General features: G+C 43.1%; 1 protein-coding gene across 4 annotated transcripts in view; it reads left to right on the top strand.

Moving 5' to 3' along the window:
- Positions 1–21,885, top strand: part of TNC (tenascin C) — a 152,052-nt gene that overhangs the window by 124,313 nt on the left and 5,854 nt on the right. For all 4 annotated transcript variants that reach the window (XM_085612018.1, XM_085612010.1, XM_085611999.1 and 1 more), the window contains 7 exons: positions 2,566–2,685; positions 4,168–4,311; positions 6,054–6,184; positions 7,151–7,283; positions 9,367–9,518; positions 10,358–10,454; positions 12,895–13,056. In XM_085612018.1, coding sequence (XP_085468144.1) covers positions 2,566–2,685; positions 4,168–4,311; positions 6,054–6,184; positions 7,151–7,283; positions 9,367–9,518; positions 10,358–10,454; positions 12,895–13,056 — 939 coding nt within the window. The remainder of the gene's footprint in view (positions 1–2,565; positions 2,686–4,167; positions 4,312–6,053; positions 6,185–7,150; positions 7,284–9,366; positions 9,519–10,357; positions 10,455–12,894; positions 13,057–21,885) is intronic.

The following is a 21,885-nucleotide window of genomic DNA, read 5'->3' as shown; positions in this document are numbered from 1 at the left end:
ATTCTGTTTTCAAAATAGAACCAACATATAATTTTATCTTGCTGCATTTCCTCAAATGGCTACAGTAAGAAATAAAATCACAACATCTCTGAGTCATTTATTAGTGGAAAATACAATAATGACGTGCTGCTTTGCTGCTCGTACTAACCGTGAGGCACATGAACTGTGACCTGTATGATACAATGTGTAATTCATGTGTGTTATTAATATTCACTAGCTTGTTGGAAATGATGCATTAAATAATTGTAAAGAGGATGATGGCCTTGTCAATTTGTGAGGTCTATTGCCTGCATGGAAAGGTTTTCACCTGGAAGTATGCAGATTACAGCCTATTTGCAGAGATTCGGCATATTGATGCCAAGTTAAGAGTATATCACTTGAATATTGAGTTTTAAATACTGTAGAAAAAATATTAAATACCAAAATGTTGTGATAGTAGGTACATATAGGTAAATATAGATTACAATAGTAAGGTACATGAGTATGGAGTTAAGAAAAGTACATTTACTCTTAAATATGTATATGTATCTTCACAATATTTTAGCACTCAATATGATATTTTGGAAGCACGGTATTTTTGTGTTTGATATTCTGAATTGTTACCTCAGTTAGACCATGGTTTCCAATAGTGTGTAACCAAAACCTATATTCACTCCATTGAGGCAAACAACTAAATCAGCCGATAGCTCCTTACATTTGAGGTGGTTGACAAACTGTTATACGTCTAAATAGACTATAGAAATATTTTGCTGCTGAAATATTGCGACTAAAATATTTTTTGGTATGCAATATTTTGTCCTCAATATTTTGTTGATTATATTTTGACAACAATATCATAGAGTCAATCTTAACCCCTTCGGTGCTCATGACGGAATGGTTCCGTCATGACCCACGGTTGAGCTGTGCTCATGACGGAACCATTCCGTCATGACCCCGCCCGCGCAAGATTCCGCCAGCACAGCGGCGGAATCTGCGCAGCATCGAAGGGGTTGAGGTGTAATACCGAAGTAACGTCAGTTTATGTAAGCATCACCAGACGTTTTAGAACCAATTTTCTCCTCTTCAGTTCAGATGCCTAGTGAAACAGGAGGAAATTAATCCTTTATATGTTTTGAAATATCCTGGGAGCTAAGAATGCAGCTTAGTATTCTCAGCATGTAGGTGGGAAAGTAGTCTAAGTATCTAGGAGTAAATAAAGGCTCGCACAGAAATTAAAAAGAAAAAAAAGTCAGAGGGGAGCATTGGAAAAATGGCATGGGTCTGAAAACCAATAATGACAACTGTTGATCAGTCGAAGACAAATTAACATCATGTGATGCTGGAGTCTGTCATCCCAAATTATCTCCTAATTCTAGATGATGATATGTGCTGGGTTTCAGCGTAGAACTATGCAGAGAGAGAAATGAAGAACAATAATGCAAGCCCATTCGCCCCATGTCAAATGAGACCATCAGACACCATTGATGTCTCAGATTCAAGGGAGTATCATTCAGCCTAACTAACTTACAAACACCAGGAGCTGCAGTTTAAGAAGATCCTTTATCACTTTCATACCGAATTGGATAACTGAGTAGAACTATGGTCTGGGAGTGTGGAAACTTTCCACTGAGCTGACTATGATCATGGAACTAATGGTCAAATGGCACCTATGAAACTGAAGATCCACAAAGAATGTATCCAGCGGTACCATCTACAATCTTAAAGGTAGCTGACATTAAGTGGCAGAGTAGGGCATACACACCTGTATTATTTGTGCAATGGGTTAGTGAGATTTAAACTTTATGTTATATAATAAGTGATTTTTAACCTTCATACTTTTTGCATGCCCATTTGGTGCGAAGCTTCTAGAAGCAAAGAGATGCATGTGTGGTGGGTTATGGTAGTGATTATTGAAGCCAGAATATTGACGGGTCACAATATCATGACCAGAGTAATGGAGGACGAAAATTAAGTGCACAAAAGGAGTTATGGATTCACTATCTTTAACTCCACACATACATACCTAGAAGATATATATATATCACCACGACACGTATATGTGGAGTTAGGTATAGAAGATCTATACAAATTTACCTATCAGCATTTTCCCCCTCAATAATCTGGTCTTCAGATTGTCATCCATGGACACTGCTTCAATATTCCCAACACACACCTGTGTGCTGTTCATAGCAGGTTTATCCAAGAACCAGAATGATATTGTTTACTTTGTGAATTTTCCAATAATCTGTTATAGAGTGGTGTGGATAATCCAGATTACTACACCTTTATGATGCTTATACTTATAAGGAATCTCTACCTTAGTGTACTTTGATTAATAGTTCTACAAAGGAAACAAGAAATGAAATGAATGTGATGAGACTACTTATTGTCCACTGGTTTAAGAAGGTTCAATATTGTGGAGGGTGGAGTTTCAGGGGCCATTACAGCTTAACCCAGATACTTGGATAGCATATCTAACATTTCATGGGGTGCAATTTCTAAGGAATGTCAAGCACCTGTGTTTACAGTTCTTGGTACTTGTTGATGTAAGCCATAGATCTAAAGACACTATGGTCTTTTTAATAGCTCTGGACAGTCCATCCGGCCTGAAAGCTGTGAACATCACAGAGACTGAAGCCATCGCCCTTTGGCAACCATCCATTGCCTCAGTGGATAACTATGTACTTTCGTATGCTGCTGATAACGGTAAGTGGAATGCAAGGCTTCAATTCTATGCCAGATCAATGCAGTTTTCAAACATTTAAATTGAATGCCAGATTTTTGTAATGTTACGTGATTGTTATGGGTGAGAACCTATTGCAGATTTCAAAGCCACGGTCGGCATTTTTCCACACATATTCTTGATTACTATTTTGCACTCATTGCAACTTTCTAAATGGAATGATCTGAGATTGGTCAATGAATCATGAATCGATCCAGAGAGTTTCGGAGGGTCTAACACTGTGGTACACTCATCCTTCAACACATTTATCAGTGGTTGGTTCGTTAGGAATGAATAACCAGCACGTCACTCCTTTTGCATAATACATATGTAATCTCAGATAATCAGATATGGTTTCCGAAGAAGGTGAAAACTTTATGTGAGGTTGAAAAACAGTAAGAAGTCTGTGTCAGTTATAATTTAGAGTGAAATAGAACAAATGGAAGAATTTACAAAACAGATGTACAGGGGACAGATTCAGCATTCCAGCTTGTGCTCACTTCTTTTCTCTCCTCCGCCCCACACTTGTTGTTTTCAGTTATATGTGCATTACTTTTAGCTTACATGTCACAATTAGGGACACAGCAATGTCCCATCATTCATTCCAATGTTCTCTTAATACTGATATTGTACACTTGGTGTATATAGTGACTCCCTAACTACAAGCTACACTCTGACTGAATGTTTAAAATATTTCTACCTTCACTGCTTCTACTTAGATTTCACACTTTAAAGAACTTCCTACTGCACTCTTCCACACTCATTTAATTTTACTTGTTATATTTGATGTGAGTTTTTATGTGTCACATTATCAAGCTCATAGGTATTTCTAACTAAATAGTCTACAGACATAAATGGCATATTTTAGGAATTAATTAAGAGTTTTCAAAGCACAAACATTTTTGGAATTGGATGAGTAAAGTAGACTAAGTATGGTATGTTAAAATGCTGAGATATATGCATCCTAAATAGTGGTATATTGTAAAGGGTACAAAATAGGCTATGAGAGGACTTCAGCTGCAGATGAATAAACGTTTTCTGTGAAATAAAGTTATAAAAGTGAAATACAAAATACTAACTAATACTTAATGAGGCCAACACTTTAACCATAATATAGGACTAAACACATACACAGACACGCACACACACACCATCCCATCACTTTGAGAAACATTATTCAGAAACTTTTATTTTTGTAGATCGCTTTGTTGAGCCTAAGCAATTCCCCTAAACACCCAAGTGTTTAATAGAAACTGCCTTAACATACCATTTTCTGTGTTTTATAAATTGGTGAACTTTTCTGCATTTTAATGAAACACACATCCTGCTCATGTATACATCACCTGATTATGTGAATGGAATTTTCTTTATTTAACAGCACATGCTATATTTTGTCCCACTGATTGAAATGTTAGTAAGAGTCCTGTGAAGTTATAATGGTTCTCTTTACTATTTTTGCTGTTTAGATCCAGAAACAACGAAGACCATCTCTGGTAACAACGTTGAAAGTGATATTACTGGTCTCCAGCCTTCAACACAGTATACAGTGACAATCTATGCTCTCAGAGGGTCACAGAAGAGTGCAACAATGTCTACCAAATTCACTACAGGTACAGTCGCCATGAACTATTATTTTGTTGATGCACATATACCATACTGTATATACAAAACACCAATACACTTTACTCACCACCTAAACACAGTCCCTGTTCAGGGATTTGGATATTTCAGTTTGCTATACCCAGTAAATAATAAATTGTGCATGCAACCTTATTATATGCTTTACCTCAAGCATAGGAATATATATTTTAAACAGCTTTTCTTCTTAAATTTTTCTGAGTCTCACACTTAAAATGCTCTTACATAATTGTGTCCACATACAAAGTTTTCATGCAGTCTTGGTGTGCGACAAACCCCAGGGCCTGTTTGAGAACTGAGTAGGGATGGAAAATGATCGGGTTTGTGGATTGCCTATGCAACTAGGATGGAATGGAAGTGAAAATTCTGCCAGCAGATTCTTTAATGGCAGAGGGTTCTCCCTCAGAGGACTTAGCGCCACTTCCTCAAGTCAGAGAATTTTTAATTACTGCCTAACTCCAATTCATGCCTTGAGCCGTTAGTACGCAAGTCACATCCTGTGCTGCAACAAATATGCAAAAAATATTTTCAAGGCAAGTTGCATGAGATTGAAATCTAAGTGCTTAAGACTATCATCCATTTACTTCAAATTCATACCCATGCTCATCTCTTGTCCCACTCTTATGAAGATCTGCAGCAAAACAATCCTCTGTAAAGAGGTTATCAAATCATTATAGGTTTACAGGGAATACCACAGCATTCTCTATGATCACTAGTCAAGCTTCAGATGTACCAGTAGAAGTGAAATCACATTAATAGGTAATCAAAGGGACCCTGCCGGATGGTGGCCAACTATCGGCATTGATGTTTATCTCTTCAACACATTAAGTTTGTGTTGAATAATTCTGTGATTGAATGATGTTCCAAGAACTGCCTTGAAATAGTTTCAGTCTTTCCTCTTGACCTCAGCCATCAAACAAAACTATCTTCAACTCCCTCTTTATGAAGATGATGAAGGGATCTTGCCAATTTGAGCTTCTATTTGAAAAACCAAGGATAAATGTCTCCTAAAATCCCTCAGTTGGCCTCTTGTAGAGTTTGGGGCACAATACAAAATGCTTTCCTCTTATCACATACCTACTGGTTCATTTAGACCCTCATAGGCAAATCACCAGGCCCGCTGAGGCCCTGGCCTTCATTCCACTTTCAGAGAACCGTCTGACATATTTTGAGATCCTCACCTGCCTGAAGGGTAACTCACTTTTATTGAAGCATTCACCTCTCTACAAGAATCAGCATAGCCCTCAAGACACAAATGTTGCTCTATTGAGCCACTTGCTCACTCAAACCAGACAAAGTGACAGATTTTACAATTCTTCATCTAGGATGAAATAAAGAGCCTTATGGTGGATACACTGTCACATGATTTCTTTATGCAAAACGCTCCATTAAAGAAGAAATAGCTTTTTAACACATATAACAACGGTGACTAATTAAAGAGTTTTGATGAAAGTTACCTTAAGAATGCCTAGTGAGTAGGCGTGTCCTCTTTGTGTTATGTCAGCAGCTTCCACCTGTTGATTAAAAACTATCTGATATTAGTCATGGCCAATATTAGAAGTACCATAATACCTGCATCTTTACCAGCAAAGAGTAAAATTAGAGTTTTGTGCACTGCAGCTGTGTGCTTTCCTTTTCAGATCACCTGTCTTAAGAATATGTCTTTATTTTGTGCTACATTGCCATAATTATTGAAAATATTTAATTTTCACAGCCCTTGATGCACCTCGAGATCTTGCTGCAAGCGAAATTCAGTCCGAAACAGCACTGCTGACCTGGAGACCCCCACGCTCTATTATCACTGGGTTCATATTAATGTACCAGTCTGCTGATGGAACCCTCAAGGTATGATATTGGACTCTCCAGATATACAGGCATGTATGTCCATAAATGTAGGCTCACATTCATCTCTCATGGCTTCTCAACTTACTTAGCCTCTTCCTACAGTTGACTCTCCTAAGAGTAGTTGTACCTAACACTCTCCTCCATAAATTAAATATACTACAGTTTTCAGTTTGGATATTTGTTTGGACACGTGCATCCAGGTGGACACGCAAACCACAATGTCACAAAAAACATTGCTATTTAGCTACATCACCTTTTTTTGCTCCTTTCAATGCTCTCTCACCACATGTGCTAACTAGGAAGCAGGATACTCCACTTGGTACACCTGGTGACCAGAGTTCTGATCATTAGTTCCCTAGCTAATCCTTGGCCAAATCACTTTTCTATTCAGTTTCTGTATATATTTCAAATCAGAGAGAATAGAAACCGCTATAGCCATAAGGGCCAGTAAGGGGAAAAGTGGGCTTCGGATAATGGTGATGATAAGCTCTAGTGTGCCTTACTGAGTAGGTCAAATATACGTTCCTCAATATCAACTTTGTTCATTGTTAGAGCACACTTACATGGAGAACAAAAGTTAATGTGTTTCCCTTAACAACCGAGACTTTTAAGCTTAGGGAAATTTAGGTAAGTGTAAGTCGTTCTGTTTTAAAATAAACCTAATATTGCTTAAAAACTAGCAAAATATTTGACTTATAGTTGAAGCTCTTGTAAGCATGTTTTTACCTGAGGTTTACCAAAATGTAGCAGTAATGGGCCCTACTAAAGCATACATATTTCAGAAAAACTGTTATGAATTTGCAGAAATATGACAATTAGAAAATTCTCTGGATTTCACGTAAAGGTGCACTATCACTTGGTGAAAGAATGTATGGTGAACTTGCATATATCTGAAATGTTTATGACATATTAAGATGACAATACATATTGAATGTTCTCCCATCTCTAACTTTTTTTAAATGACAGGAAGTCATCCTGGGACCCGACATGACTTCCTACAATCTGGTAGATCTCAGCTCGTCCACTCAGTACACTGTGAGGCTGCTGGCAATGAATGGTGATGTGAGGAGCAAGACCATCCAAACAGTCTTCACCACAAGTGAGTTCAGCACTCTAAGACCTTACATCAAGGAGCATTGTCTAAGACAGTCAATTCCACCAATTTTACACTCGTTTAATATTACACAGGTTCCCAGCTCCTTTATGATCAAGTTCTGATGTGCAACAGAAACATTGTCTACAACAGCCAATTCCACCGCTTTCACACTCGTTTAATATCCCACAGGTTTCCAATTCTTTTACGTTTAAGTTCTGTCATGAAACATAAGCATTGTCTAAAACAGTCAATATCACCACTTTCATACTCATTTAATATCACACAGGTTCCCAACTCCTTTATGATCAAGTTCTGACTTGCAACAGATGCATTGTCTAAAACAGTCAATTCCACCACTTTCAAACTTATTTATATCACACAGGTTCCCAACTCCTTTATGATCAAGTTCTGACTTGCAACAGATGCATTGTCTACAATAGTCAATTCCTCCTCTTCCACACTCGTTTAAGTTCTGGCATGCAAGCACATACACACACCAGCGCCATGTTTTTGTATTCAGAAACATATATTTTACTACATTTATTCACTCTCACTCATAAAACATAAATTTATGTATGACTTGTTTTCTTACATGCTCTCCGAGACAGACGAGTTGGAGTGCTTATTTATTTTCCTCACATAAGGAAACGTTTTGACAGCTAGAGGCTCTAATTCAAAGTTTGACATCTGTGTATAAATACAAAAAAAAATGAGCTTTGTGCTGATAGAAAGATTTGCTCACTGAAGATTTCATGTGAGTGAATCTCCTCACAGCCCTGATAAGTGTGGGCTAAGTGGGCATTCGAGGGCTAGAATGCCCTGTAAGTGTTAGCACACCCACAAACGTAAACATTGGTATGCATTCTCTGCTGAGGGAATGCCCAGCATGGGACATTGGGTAGCCTAAGTGCTAAAAGGGAATTTACCAACAATTTTGTATTAGCACTTTGCAAACAATTATTACCTATACTAAGATCTGATATTGCATTAGTGTGACCTTGCAGATACAAGTGAATGAGTGCATAATCTCCACCTAAACGCCACCCCTGCGCCATGAGGCTGACACCTGTATTTTGTCTGGACACATGTAGGTTGAGCAAGAGGTTCAAGTGTCATACCGTCTTCATGCTCAGAGGAACATTCTGTTAAGCGCGGTACACCAGCAATGACACCACAGGTGAAGCACCTCGACCATGAAATTCCAGCAAGTGTGCATTCTGAAAAGAGATGTGCACTGTACGCAAACAATGAGACCAACCCCGCTTAGTCCATTTAAACGAGTGATCCCGCACATCCAAAGTATGTGTCTAGGCCCCTCCATTGTACGATGCCCCTCTACTGAGCCTGCAAGTGGAGTCCAGCTTTGCCACAGATCGCGTGAGCCCTTTGTGGGTCAGTGCCAGGCACCTCATTATCCATTCTCAGGAAGATTTAGAGAGCACTGTAGCCTCAGTGTTCTCCATGCAGTATTTATGCTGACCCATGAAAAGGTTGCGCAGCAACAGGTGCAGGAGAGCGAGTGGAATTTCTTCGGATCATTTACAATGGAAGGCAGTCAACGGGTCACGTAGTATCTCAGATTGCAATGGACACTTACTAACGAGTTATCTTTCCACATCTATCTATCTATCTATCTATCTATCTATCTATCTATCTATCTATCTATCTATCTATCTATCTATCTATCTATCTATCTATCTATCCATCCATCCATCCATCCATCCATCCATCCATCCATCCATCCATCCATCCATCCATCCATCCATCCATCCATCCATCCATCCATCCATCCATCCATCCATCCATCCATCCATCCATCCATCCATCCATCCATCCATCTATCTATCTATCTATCTATCTATCTATCTATCTATCTATCTATCTATCTATCTATCTATCTATCTTCTATCCACCTGCCTGGCTGTCAGAGAGAAGAGTAATAAAAAGATGCATATGTGGCGGCAACTTCACAGTTCTCACACAACATGATTTGGAGAGGAAGTGATAAGTGAGATGAATAAAAGCTCCTGCTAAGTTTTTATGTTAATGAAGCGTTCATAAACTCCTCTCCTCCCTTTGTGTACAGCTGGCCTGCTCTATCCATTCCCCAAGGACTGTTCACAAGCGCTGCTGAATGGAGAAACAGCATCTGGCCTGTACACCATCTATTTGAATGGAGACAAGGATAAGCCGCAGGAGGTGTACTGTGACATGGCTGAAGATGGTGGAGGGTGGATTGTGAGTATTGCTTATGGTCTTGTGAATCAACCTAGAAATGCTGACTTGTCATCGTCCCCTCTGCCTAAAGAATCAAAAACCTGGGGGCAGATTTATAAGACCCTTGCGCCACTTTTGCGTCACTTTTAACATGGGAAAAGTAACGCAAAAGTGGCGCAAGGGGCTTATAAATCTGCCCCCTGGCATTTTGTTGCGCCTTGAGTCCTTCAGTGGCTCTCCGCTGGTAGTAGGGGGGCCTTTTTCTTAGCGCCTAGAAGCCCGGTTCTGGGTGTTAATGCACTCTTTACATCTTCATGACATGACATTACTTCAGAAATAGGCAATGAGTCATCATGATCTGAAAACAAATAGGGTGAATCTGCAAATGCACCGATCTGAAAAACGCTGCCAGACTTTAGTTTTTCAAATACAATATGGTTAAATTCTCACACCTGACCTGTAAATGAAATGAATGAAAACTCTGGAATGCACTTGTTTCATTAGCGTCAAATACAGTTATATTGAATGTTAAGCCTGCTCCATGTCGCAGCGTCAAAGATTAGAGATTCATGAAGATAAAAATAGCAAAATTATTGTATTTGTCTGCTAGTATGAGACCGGGCAGCCTTGTAACAATTCTTTATGATTATGAATAGATGAGATTGTAATAAATAGGATTAAATGACATACCTATATTAAATGTTTTCTTTATTTTGTCTTCAATATAACCCAATGTATATATCGTTATCCTTTGACAGTCTACGTCGTATGTGAATACTTAAAAAACAGGAAGGGTTCACCTTGGAATGCGCCAGCCTCTATCCCTGCACGTGTAACGCTGTTGTTTGCTGTGTCTACAGGTGTTTTTGAGACGTGTTGATGGGAAAGAAGAATTTTACAGGAACTGGAAAACCTATGCCGCAGGATTTGGAGACCCCACAAAGGAGTTCTTCTTGGGTAATTGACAAGCATGGTTTACAATAAATAAACAGACCCTACATTTTGCATAAGAGTTGCTTTGCCTACAGTAGGTGACTGCACTGAAGGAGTATTTATTCGACCATCGTCTCAAAGGTGGAAACCTGCTGAGTGCAGAAAGACCCAAAGAACTATGGGCCTCATTATGTAGAGTTAATAATAATATGTAAAGCGCGAACAATCACCCGTAAGGGTCTCTAGGCGCTGTCGGGAAGATTGAGCAAGCTATTGCCCAGAGTCACATGGTGCTGGGCTTATCTGCCACCGGCGCCAGGGATCGAAGCGTGATCCCCAGATACCAGAGTCAGTCGCTCTGGCCGCGGCGTCACACCTCTTCCCTGTAGCAAGCACACTGTTCATATTAGCACTGCGGAGCACCTTAACTGGGTACACTGGGCACAAGCAGGGCAGTGAGCCAATAATGCACTGTCCCCACAGCAGCCGCAAACTCATGCTTCCCTCACGACAGCACATTTGTGAAAGACGGACTGGCTGATTGACGCAGTGCAGGCAGCACTTTAAAGTGAGACAGAGATTCCCCTTACAGAGGATCGCCAGGGTCGGACTGGGAACCAAAACCGGCCCTGGCAAAGTACTCAGATGCCCCCCCCCCGGCTTGGGGGGGCCGCCTAGCTCTTTGCCAGGCCCGGTTTGCGGCCGATTTTGTTCCAGCGCCGATTTTGCAAAAACGGCACTGTAACAAAATCGGCCCCCAGGGGCCCAAAACCGGCCCCCACCCGTGTGGCGCACCAGGGGATTGCCCGGTGCCCGCTACGGCCAGTCCGGCCCTGAGGATATCAGCCAGTCACTACAAGGGAATACTGTGGGGGAGCGGGGGCATTGGACTTTCTAAACTCCCCCAAGAGGGGCGTCCTTGCCACCTCTTTGATGCACAGTCAGTGCACCTTCTGTCTCTGCACCTGCACCCATACTATGGTGGGGACACAGAGGCGAACTTGAATGGAGCCGCCTCTCCATTCAAATAAGCGAATGCCCCTTTGGGATGGTGCCAGCTCTCTATGTGCACTGGCACTGGCCATACAAAAGGGGCCACGCACGCGTCTGCGGCCACTTTTGTAATATCAAAGTGCCCTCGAAACACAAAAATCAGACGTACTTTACCATTGCACCTCGGGGCACTTTACATTACACAGACCTACAATTGCTTAATAGTTCCAAAGCATAAAGTCTGCCGGGTTTCAGGGAGGGAATGTGTGAACTGATGCTCAGAAATACTTCAGGGGAGGAATACATGATGAAGAATGAGATCACCGAGACTAAAGAAATGCCACATGTTTGAAAATTCATACTGAAGCTTGCCTCCTCTACAGCTTAGTGCACTGTCCTTATGTTTAAAGAAATAAAAGGCTCCAACCTCCTATTATCATCGGAGGCTGGTGAATGTTGAGTAGTCAATGCCACCTTGTTGGTCATCCACTATGCCACCTTCTTAGTGTGAACTTGCAATCTTCTTAAAGAATTATAGAAGTATGAACATGATATTTAAATGCAACGTATTCATATTTAAGGGGAGTCTATTCATATTGTATTTCCATGCCAGATGCAAAAGATATACCAAGAACTTTGGAAAGTCTTACGTTATGTCAACGTTGAAGTTAAGAGGGACCTCCTGTCTCAATAATGCTCCCTCACTCCCTCTTCCAAGCTGTTGTATGAGATTATCTCTGCTGCAAGAAAACACACTAAAAGGGGCTTAATGGCTTCAACCAACATAATCTTCTTCCTAGTGTCTCAAAATAATAAAAAGTCCAAAACTATTCTACATCTAAATGTCTAAAAATAAAATTAGATTTATGGCAAATTGTTTGGTGTTCAGCACCTTTATTGGTACCTCAGTGGAATCAAGTCTTCTTACACCTTTTCTGGTCTTGTATGTCCTTTGAAAAGTGAAATGTGGAATACCTTACTTGTGTCTCTCACACATCTTAGAGACCTCGTAGTCATCCCATGAATGATCACAATGACACCATAACAGCCCTTCTTCCTGGTAGGTTATTTAAATACCTTGCTGATCAGCTACAAAAAAATAGCATAACTTAAAGTCAGGCTGAAGCAGCATATAATGACCAGGTGACTGTGGATAAATTAAACAAACAGACTCGTTCTCTTCTTTGAGATATAGGGTCCCCACATCTAAAAGAGCTAGGAAACCCAAGGGAAATGAGACTAAATAATGATTTTTTTAAACCTTACGAGAATGTTAATGTATTGACTTATGTCAATATATAATAGGCAGTCACAAAAAATATCGGGGCATATTTACAAGCCCCCTGAGCCACTTTTGCGTCACTTTTAACATGGGAAAACTGACGCAAAAGTGGCGCAAGAGGCTTGTAAATCTGCCCCAACATGTTTAGAAATATGCACCACGTGCATTAATTCTTTTTCTTCTCTGCAGGCCTGGATAACCTCCATCAAATCACATCCCAGGGACAATATGAGCTGCGTGTAGATCTCAGAGATGGCGATGAGACAGCCTATGCAGTGTATGACAAGTTCTTTGTTGGAGATTCCAAGTCTCGCTATAGACTCAAGGTGGATGGATATACTGGAACAGCAGGTATGGGTATCCATATCTTTAAAACTTTTTTGAACGCATATCAGACAGAGGGTATCCAGTTGCAGATCCCTCCCTACTGCCTAAACTAAAGATCACAAGATAATACATATGTGTTCGAGGCATATGAGCTGCAGATTGTACACTTAGCATAGATCGCCATCTGGTGTTGGGCCCGGATGTTTGCAGTTTGTTTTTGTTCTTTGGACAGTCTTTGGAAGTCACGAGTTCGGTGACTCCTCCTTCGGTCCGTACTGCGCATGGGCTTCGGCTCCATCCTCAGATTGTTTTTTTCCGCCATCGGGCTCGGATGTGATACTTCGTGCTCCGGCTTCGAACTTCTACGGTTCCAGCCTCGACGGAAAATCCTCGTTCTTCGAGTTTTCTTCATCCAATCTTCATCTCTCGAAGCGGCACTTTTCTCCATCCCGTACATCGGCACCGGCCTTCGGGCCCTCCTCGACTCCGGTCCCGGCCGATGGAAAGGACTCCGTTCAAAAAGTGCCCAAAATGTGGGTCTAAATTTCCCCACACCGACCTCCATCAGGTGTGTAACCTTTGCCTCTCTCCAGAACACGAGGCCAGAGACTGCCCCGCCTGCAAGTCTTTTCGATCTAAAAAGACCATCCGGGATCGAAGAGCTCGACGCACCATGGCGCACTCCTCGACCGCGGCTCCACCGGACATCTTCGGAGACGACGCCGAAGCTTCGGGGCAACTACACACCCAGCAGGAGGACGACGTCGTCAGCGCTTCCGAGGCCGACGACTCCGACGTGGAGGACATCACACCGGCGCAGCGGGTCGTGAGTACTGTACCCCCTCCCACCCCCGCGCCCAAAACCAAAGAGACTCAGGTTACACCCTCGCCTGCAGGCCTGGGCAAAACCAAGCACACAGCTTCTATCACCCCACCTTCGGGCCCGGTGTCGAAGCCTCAGAAGTCTCACGGCAGCTCGGGCTCGAGCCAGCCGACCCCTGGTGCCGAAAAACACCATTCGGCACCGAAAAAAGTGATACCCAGCTCGACTCCGAAGCCACCGGTGCCGAAGCCTGGACTCTCGGTGCCGACCAAACACAAACACAAATCTGTCGGCACCGACGCTCCGGCGCCGAAAACTCCTTCGACGCCGAAAAAACCGGAGGCTCCGAAAAAGCATGGCGCACAGAAACCATCGAAGCCCTCGGCTCCGAAACCATCAGCGCCAGCGGACGATTCGGCGCCACTGGCTCTGTTTACACCAGACCCTTTGCAAAAGACTCTATCTAAAGATCCAAAGACTGGGTTATTGACTTTAATTATCAAGAAAAGACGCCTTGACACTCCGGCTCCTCCTCCACCACCCAAACGGAAGGACTCTGCTACTTCTCCCCTCAGAGTGCTCCACCTCCTCCACCCCCTCCCCCTCCCAGGTCTCCGCCACCTTTACCTCATCACTCCCCGACCCCGTCCCCAGATCCGGATGACGGGGATCCGGATTATGACCCGGCGGACGCCCCAATGGACCCCACTCCACCGGGGACCCCAGACCCATGGGAAGACTACCACAACCCTGACATACCTGATATGCCTCAGGACGACCTATACCCATCCAGGCCGTCTCCTCCAGAGGACTCCTTAGGGTTTCATCACTTAGTGCAGAGAGCAGCACACTACCATGGGGTGGACATGCACAGCGAACCAGTGGAAGACGACTTCCTACTGGACACATTTGACATTCAGGACAAATCCACGTCTATCTTGCCCATGCTTAAAGGTGTCACCAAACATGCTGCAGAGGTATTCAGAGACCCTGTCAGGGCCAGAGTACTGAACCCTAGAATAGAAAAAAAGTACAAGGCGGCACCCACAGACCCTGCATACATTAAGGGCCCTGCTCCCTTAGATTCCCTAGTTGTCTCCACAGCTAGAAAGCGGGCTAACTCCCGTTCCTCAGGAGAAGCCCCACCGCCAGACAAGGAATCAAAACTCTTAGACGCGTCTGGCAAACGAACCGCCTCCCAAGCTGCAAACATGTGGCGCATTGCGAATACACAGGCGCTACTTGCGCGCTATGACAGAGCACACTACGACGAACTTGAGGCTCTTATGCAGCACCTCCCCGAAAAACACAAGCGCAAGGCTCATGACCTCATACAGGAGGGTAAACTAATTACAAACACCTCCATTAAGTGTGCCCTCGATGCAGCCGACACTGCTTCTAGAGCCATAAATACCAGTGTCCTGCTTCGTCGTCATGCCTGGCTCAGGATCTCAGGGTTCAAGCCTGAAGTCCAGGCGTCCATACTAAATCACCCTTTTGACCAACAAACTCTCTTTGGGCCAAAGGTGGACGAAGCGTTGGAAAAGATGAAAAAGGACACAGACACAGCAAAGTCTATGGGGGCACTCCAAACACAGGCCCCTAAACGTTCCTTTCGACGCTCATCCTTTCGTGGCACAGGTAGAGGCTTCTCCACCGATAGCGTCTCTACCTCCTACAAGTCCCCTCCTCAAAATACCTTTTCAAAGTGCAACCAAAGGGGTGGTTACAGAGGCAACAACAATAAGGGCAGGGGCAAAACTAACACCACCCGTTCTGCCACCCCGCCCGCACAATGACTTCCCTCCGCTCCCCCCAGACCATCCCACTCTGGTCGGGGGCAGACTACAAAACTTTATCCACGCATGGGAATCCATAACATTGGACAAATGGGTGATCCAAATTATTCGGTCAGGGTACTGTCTCGAGTTAACATCTACCCCACCCAATATCCCACCAAGGCACCGTCCAATGTCTCAAGAACATTCCACACTGCTCAAACAGGAGGTGCTCTCCCTCCTCCAAAAACATGCTATAGAGCAGGTCCCCGTCAATCAGCAAAATCTAGGGGTCTACTCTCGGTATTTCCTAATACCGAAGAAAGACGGGACCCTGAGGCCCATTCTGGACCTCCGGCCTCTAAATGCATACATACATTCAGACCATTTCCACATGGTCACCCTACAACAAGTCCTCCCGCTCCTCTGTCAGGGAGACTTTCTCACTACCTTGGATCTGAAAGACGCATACTTTCACATTCCAATACACCCTTCTCACAGGAAGTACCTCAGGTTCGTGGTGGACGGTCAGCATGACCAATTCACGGTTCTCCCCTTCGGGGTCACCACCGCACCACGAGTGTTTACCAAATGCCTAGCGGTAGTAGCAGCACACCTCAGGCGTCAACACGTTCACGTCTTCCCTTACTTAGACGACTGGCTGATAAAAGCCGCGTCCTACCACCAATGTGTGCAACATACAAACAGCACCATCCAGCTGCTCCACCAACTAGGCTTCACGGTGAACTACCAAAAGTCCCACCTTGTACCATCTCACACAAAGCAATATCTGGGGGCCACTATAGACACCTCCAAAGGTATTGCCTATCCAAACTCAGCAAGGATCGCAAGCATACAAGCCTTGCGCAAAACATTCCTTCCTCAACACTCTCTTCCAGCAAGAGTGTTTATGAAGCTCATAGGAATGATGGCGTCTTGCATTTTCATAGTGCCCCATGCAAGACTCCACATGCGTCCACTTCAAGAGTGCCTAGCACTACAGTGGAACCAGGCCCAGGGTCAGCTAACGTATCTGGTGTTGGTGGACGGCCGCACCCATCGCTCTCTGCAGTGGTGGAACACCACAAACCTTTCCAAAGGGCGGCCGTTCCTGGACCCGGTTCCTCAGGTGATTCTAACAGCGAGCGCACCTCCTACACCTCACAATGCAAGGTCTATGGACGCCACAGCAAAAATCGCTCCACATCAACCATCTGGAGCTCTTGGCGATCTTTCTAGCCCTAAAATCTTTCCAAAAACAGATTTCGGGCAAAGCAGTCCTCATTCGCACAGACAACATGACTGCAATGTATTATATCCAAAAACAGGGGGGGACACACTCTCCCCAGCTCTCCCGCTTAGCCCAGAGCATATGGAGATGGGCAATTCCCCAAAACATCTTTCTCCTGGCACAGCACGTTCCAGGCGTACAAAACACCATGGCAGATCTGCTCAGCAGACAAACGCAACAACTACACGAATGGGAACTGCATCCACAAGTTCTTCACCCATTCTTCCAACAGTGGGGGCATCCTCAGATAGACCTCTTCGCCACCCACGAAAACAAAAAATGCCCAAGCTTCGCCGCCAGATACCCACACCCATTGTCCAAGGGCAATGCGATATGGATGAACTGGTCAGGCAGATTTGCATACGCCTTTCCACCTCTCCCACTAATTCCATTAGTGGTAAGGAAGCTACAACAGCACTCCCTCACACTCATTCTAGTAGCTCCAACGTGGGCCAGGCAGCCGTGGTACACCACACTACTACAACTATCAGTGGTACCACATCAAAAACTGCACCTGTCCCCATGCCTCCTAACCCAGAACCATGGAGAAATCAGGCACCCGGACCCAGCTCAGCTCAACCTTGCGATCTGGCTCCTGAAATCTTAGAATTTGGATACCTTAACCTTCCCCCTGATTGCATGAACATCATCATGGAAGCCAGACGTCCTACCACTAGAGCATGCTATGCCGCAAAGTGGAAAAGATTTGTAATTTACTGCCGTAACAATACAATCAACCCTTTAGATGCATCCATACAGCACATTATATGCTATCTGCTCCATCTTCACAGGTGTAACCTGGCATATTCATCCATACGCCTACACCTAGCAGCGATCGCTGCTTATCTACAAAACAGACAGCATTTATCACTGTTCAGAGTGCCCGCTATTAAAGCCTTTATGGAAGGCCTTAAACGAGTAATTCCTCCCAGGGCACCACCTTCCCCTGTATGGAATCTAAATGTAGTTCTTACACGGCTAATGGGTCCGCCCTTCGAACCAATGCATAAATGTGAGCTACAGTTTCTCACCTGGAAAACAGCTTTTCTCGTAGCTATCACTTCCCTTAGAAGGGTTGGTGAAATACAAGCTTTCACTATACAGGAACCCTTCCTACAAATACATCACAGCAAGGTCATACTTCGTACAAATCCGAAGTTTCTGCCCAAGGTCATTTTCCCCTTCCATCTCAATCAATCGGTGGAATTACCTGTCTTCTTCTCGCAACCTCAATCTGTTGCAGAAAGGGCTTTACACACACTTGATGTTAAGAGGGCTTTGCTGTACTACATACAGAGAACGCAACCTTTCAGGAAGACTAAACAATTGTTCGTCTCCTTCTCTCCACCACATAAAGGCAACCCCATCTCTAAATCAGGGATAGCTAGGTGGATTGTAAAGTGCATACACATTTGCTATCAAAAGGCAAAAAGAACATTATCTGTTCCACCTAAAGCCCACTCTACTAGAAAGTTAGGGGCTTCTATGGCTTTTCTAGGGAACATACCCTTAGATGACATCTGCAAAGCAGCCACATGGTCAACACCGCACACCTTCACAAAACATTACTGTGTAGATGTGCATTCCAAGCAGCAAGCTAGTGTGGGCCAGGCTGTACTAAAGACACTTTTTCAAACCACTGCAACGGATACCGGTGGTCGCCGCTAAGGTTTGGTACTGCTATATAATCTATGCTAAGTGTACAATCTGCAGCTCATATGCCTCGAACGGAATATGCTACTTACCAGTATGCATCTGTTCTTGGCATGTAGAGCTGCAGAGTTGTACACGCCCACCCGCCTCCCCGGCTACCTGTATCCGTTCCAGTCCATCTTATTTAGATACAACACACATGGGTTTCTCACTGTTATTACTACGCTCCATCATTTCCCTGTTGGCGAAAAACAATCTGAGGATGGAGCCGAAGCCCATGCGCAGTACGGACCGAAGGAGGAGTCACCGAACTCGTGACTTCCAAAGACTGTCCAAAGAACAAAAACAAACTGCAAACATCCGGGCCCAACACCAGATGGCGATCTATGCTAAGTGTACAACTCTGCAGCTCTACATGCCAAGAATAGATGCATACTGGTAAGTAGCATATTCCTTAAGGTGCATGTCCCTATTGGAACCTTGTAGGAAAATATTAGATGATCTCTGGAAAGATAAACTGAACTCTATGAAATAATGGCATGTTCATATTCTTGAACCCTACGATGAACTATTTTAATCACATTTATTTAACAAAGATGACAAATAGGTAAATAGTGCGTAAATACTGGTGATAGTTCAAGGATGAGATTTCAGAATGGTTGAAGCAAGCAAAGGATGGAATTGATTGAGTGAAATGGGATTTAAGTGGTTTAGCAAGCGATAAAGGAGAATGCGTTTTCATAATACAGCAATGATGGGAGAATAAAACTAATTTAGAATTTTGAGAGTCATCAGGTATGTGGGACATATTATACATCAGAAAGGGACTTGTGCACCTTGTCATGTAACCAGAAGAGAAATGATCAGGTGATAAAAGAATATCATGGTGATAGAAGCCACTCGATCAATGAGGGTGTGTCCCCCTAAAAGGAGAAAGGAACCACCCTGCTGAAAATAAGATGAAACGCAAATGCCTGGATGCAGGCATCTCACTGATAATAACAAATTCACTGGACGGTCATATTTGAAGAAAATGAGGGCAACTCAAATCAGTTAGTATACAGCAGCACTATTTGTGGGGTATTAGCAGACACTGGAGATCATGCTGGTGTAGATTTCCTGTCTGTATTAACCTTCCTCACTCCCTGATAAGAGCATAGCTAACATTAGTGAGTCAGGTGCAACGGCTTTGGGGTACAAGGCTATGAAAGGGTCACTGGACCATATTTTTTGATTAGGGACCTGAAGTATTGGGTTTGGTTAGGGAATAACCTCCACAATCCTAACAGACTACCCCACATAAAAATTCAAAGATAACCGCAGATCTAGTGGTCATCTTTGTACAGGGAAAGGAACCTGCATCGTGTGGTTCCTTCCAATATACAAATGATGTGTTGGATAGAATCCATCAGTTTTTGTGGTCATGCACCAAACCTTTAATTTTTTTTTTTTTTTAGAAACAAATTCTCAAAGTGGGAGTTTTTGTGTGAAAAACAACAAAGATCTTCCATGATGTGGGTGTTATTCTTTTTTCTGTCCCTAACTACCATGATTTTCCTGCCACTGACAGACAGGAAAAAAATTAATTACACTGTCCACCTTAAGTAGGTTGGGTTGTGTAATGTCCTTCCTCCAACGGCCCCTACTTCATCTGGCCATTGGAGAGAATCATCTGTCAATGGAGCCAATTGGGGCTCCAACCACAGAAAATGTAAGGTTAACATGTCTCAAAATGATGTGGGTAAACCAAGATATAGAGGACAGGGTTCTCTGTCAATTTTGAAATAGAGTATTTTGTACACCAAATCTACAATGGGCCCTAGGTTGGGGCGGGATACCAAAGCCTGAATATTGATGGGTCACAATATCATGACCAGAATATTGAGGGACAAAATATTAAAGAGGTAAGTGCATAGAGGGAGGTATGGATTTACTAGAACTCCACATCTATGTACCTACCATAGATCATCAACATATGTATATGTGGAGTTAGATATTAGTAATCAATACAAACTTTTTAATCAATATCCTGACCTACACCTGGTTTGCTAGTCAAATACAATTGGGGGCATTTTCCTTACTTATAGTTACGTCCATAGCACCCCTTCTGGTATGCTACAGAATTCAAGAAGATTAATTGAGAAGTGAGGGAGACTGTCTCTGTACACCTGAAAGTCTAATTATTCCAAACACCTTAAGGATCGAATTTCAGTAGCAAAATGCAAGCTGGCAAGATCAATCGGAAGGTGGAAAGGAAAATATCAGAAGTAAGGGTTAAATAATGCTGTAAACACTACAGAAGAGAGGGAAAAAAAGGTACAAAGAGTGACTATTGGACAGAGGGGTGATTCGAGGCTTCAGCAGAAGTGAGAATGGGGAGAGAGGTTGAGAGGAGGAACAGTATGACATGAGAGAGAAGAGAGTTTGTTGGCAAGAAGTTTAAGGGGAAGCATTCTCAGAAGATAGGTTACAGAAAGGAGATAGAACTGTCAGTGAGAGAGAGGGGTAACAAGGAATAGGAAGATGGGAAGATGATTAGGAAGGGAGACCTGCATAAGGAGAAGAGGGATGGGACAGTGAGAGCTGCAGAGAGAAAGTAAATAGCATGAAAAGAAAGTGGGATAAGGAGAGTTGACAATCCAGACCATACACTGAATATGTTTTGGGTTGTCCATGCTTGTAAGCCCAAAATGAAATGTTAATGGATTGTTAATGAGATGTTAAGGACTTGGTTGAATACTAATGAGATACTTTAAAGTGTTTGTTTCTAAATTACTGAGTGAAGTTTGTCTGAATGAAATGTTGAGAAGTTCCAGCGGAGTTACTGTAATAGTAGTTGGGATGTAGTTCTGTGATCCACAACGGTCCTGACAGCGTGAAAGCCATTATGAGATCTTTCTGTGGGAGGTACTTGGACCATGTGTCTGTGAAAAGTATTTGGGGAGGTGCATCTGTTACATTGGCCAATACTGGAGAAGGTGTTACTGTGTGACATTTCAGAGTTGTATCTATTAAAGGTATTTGGAAGTGCAGGAAGGGTTTCAAGGGCCATACAGTTCCTGCTGGCATCCTATCACTTCTTTAAGCAGAAAATGTCAGCCTACTCTGAACCGGGGAGCAACGAAGGAATATTGTCACTTTACTCAAGGATAGATATTATACCTTCACTTCAGTCCCCTACATGTGGTGAAAAATATCAGTTAGAGCTACAAGAGAAGATTAAAGAAGACTTAAATCAAGATCAAAAGTGAGATTTCGAAATAAAGAGTGAGGTTCTGTGTCATAAATTAAGGATGTTTAAGAAAATG

This window comes from Triturus cristatus, chromosome 1_2 (genome assembly GCF_964204655.1).
Source record: "Triturus cristatus chromosome 1_2, aTriCri1.1, whole genome shotgun sequence".
Lineage (NCBI taxonomy): Eukaryota > Metazoa > Chordata > Amphibia > Caudata > Salamandridae > Triturus > Triturus cristatus.
This window is presented reverse-complemented; position numbering and strand designations above follow the sequence as displayed.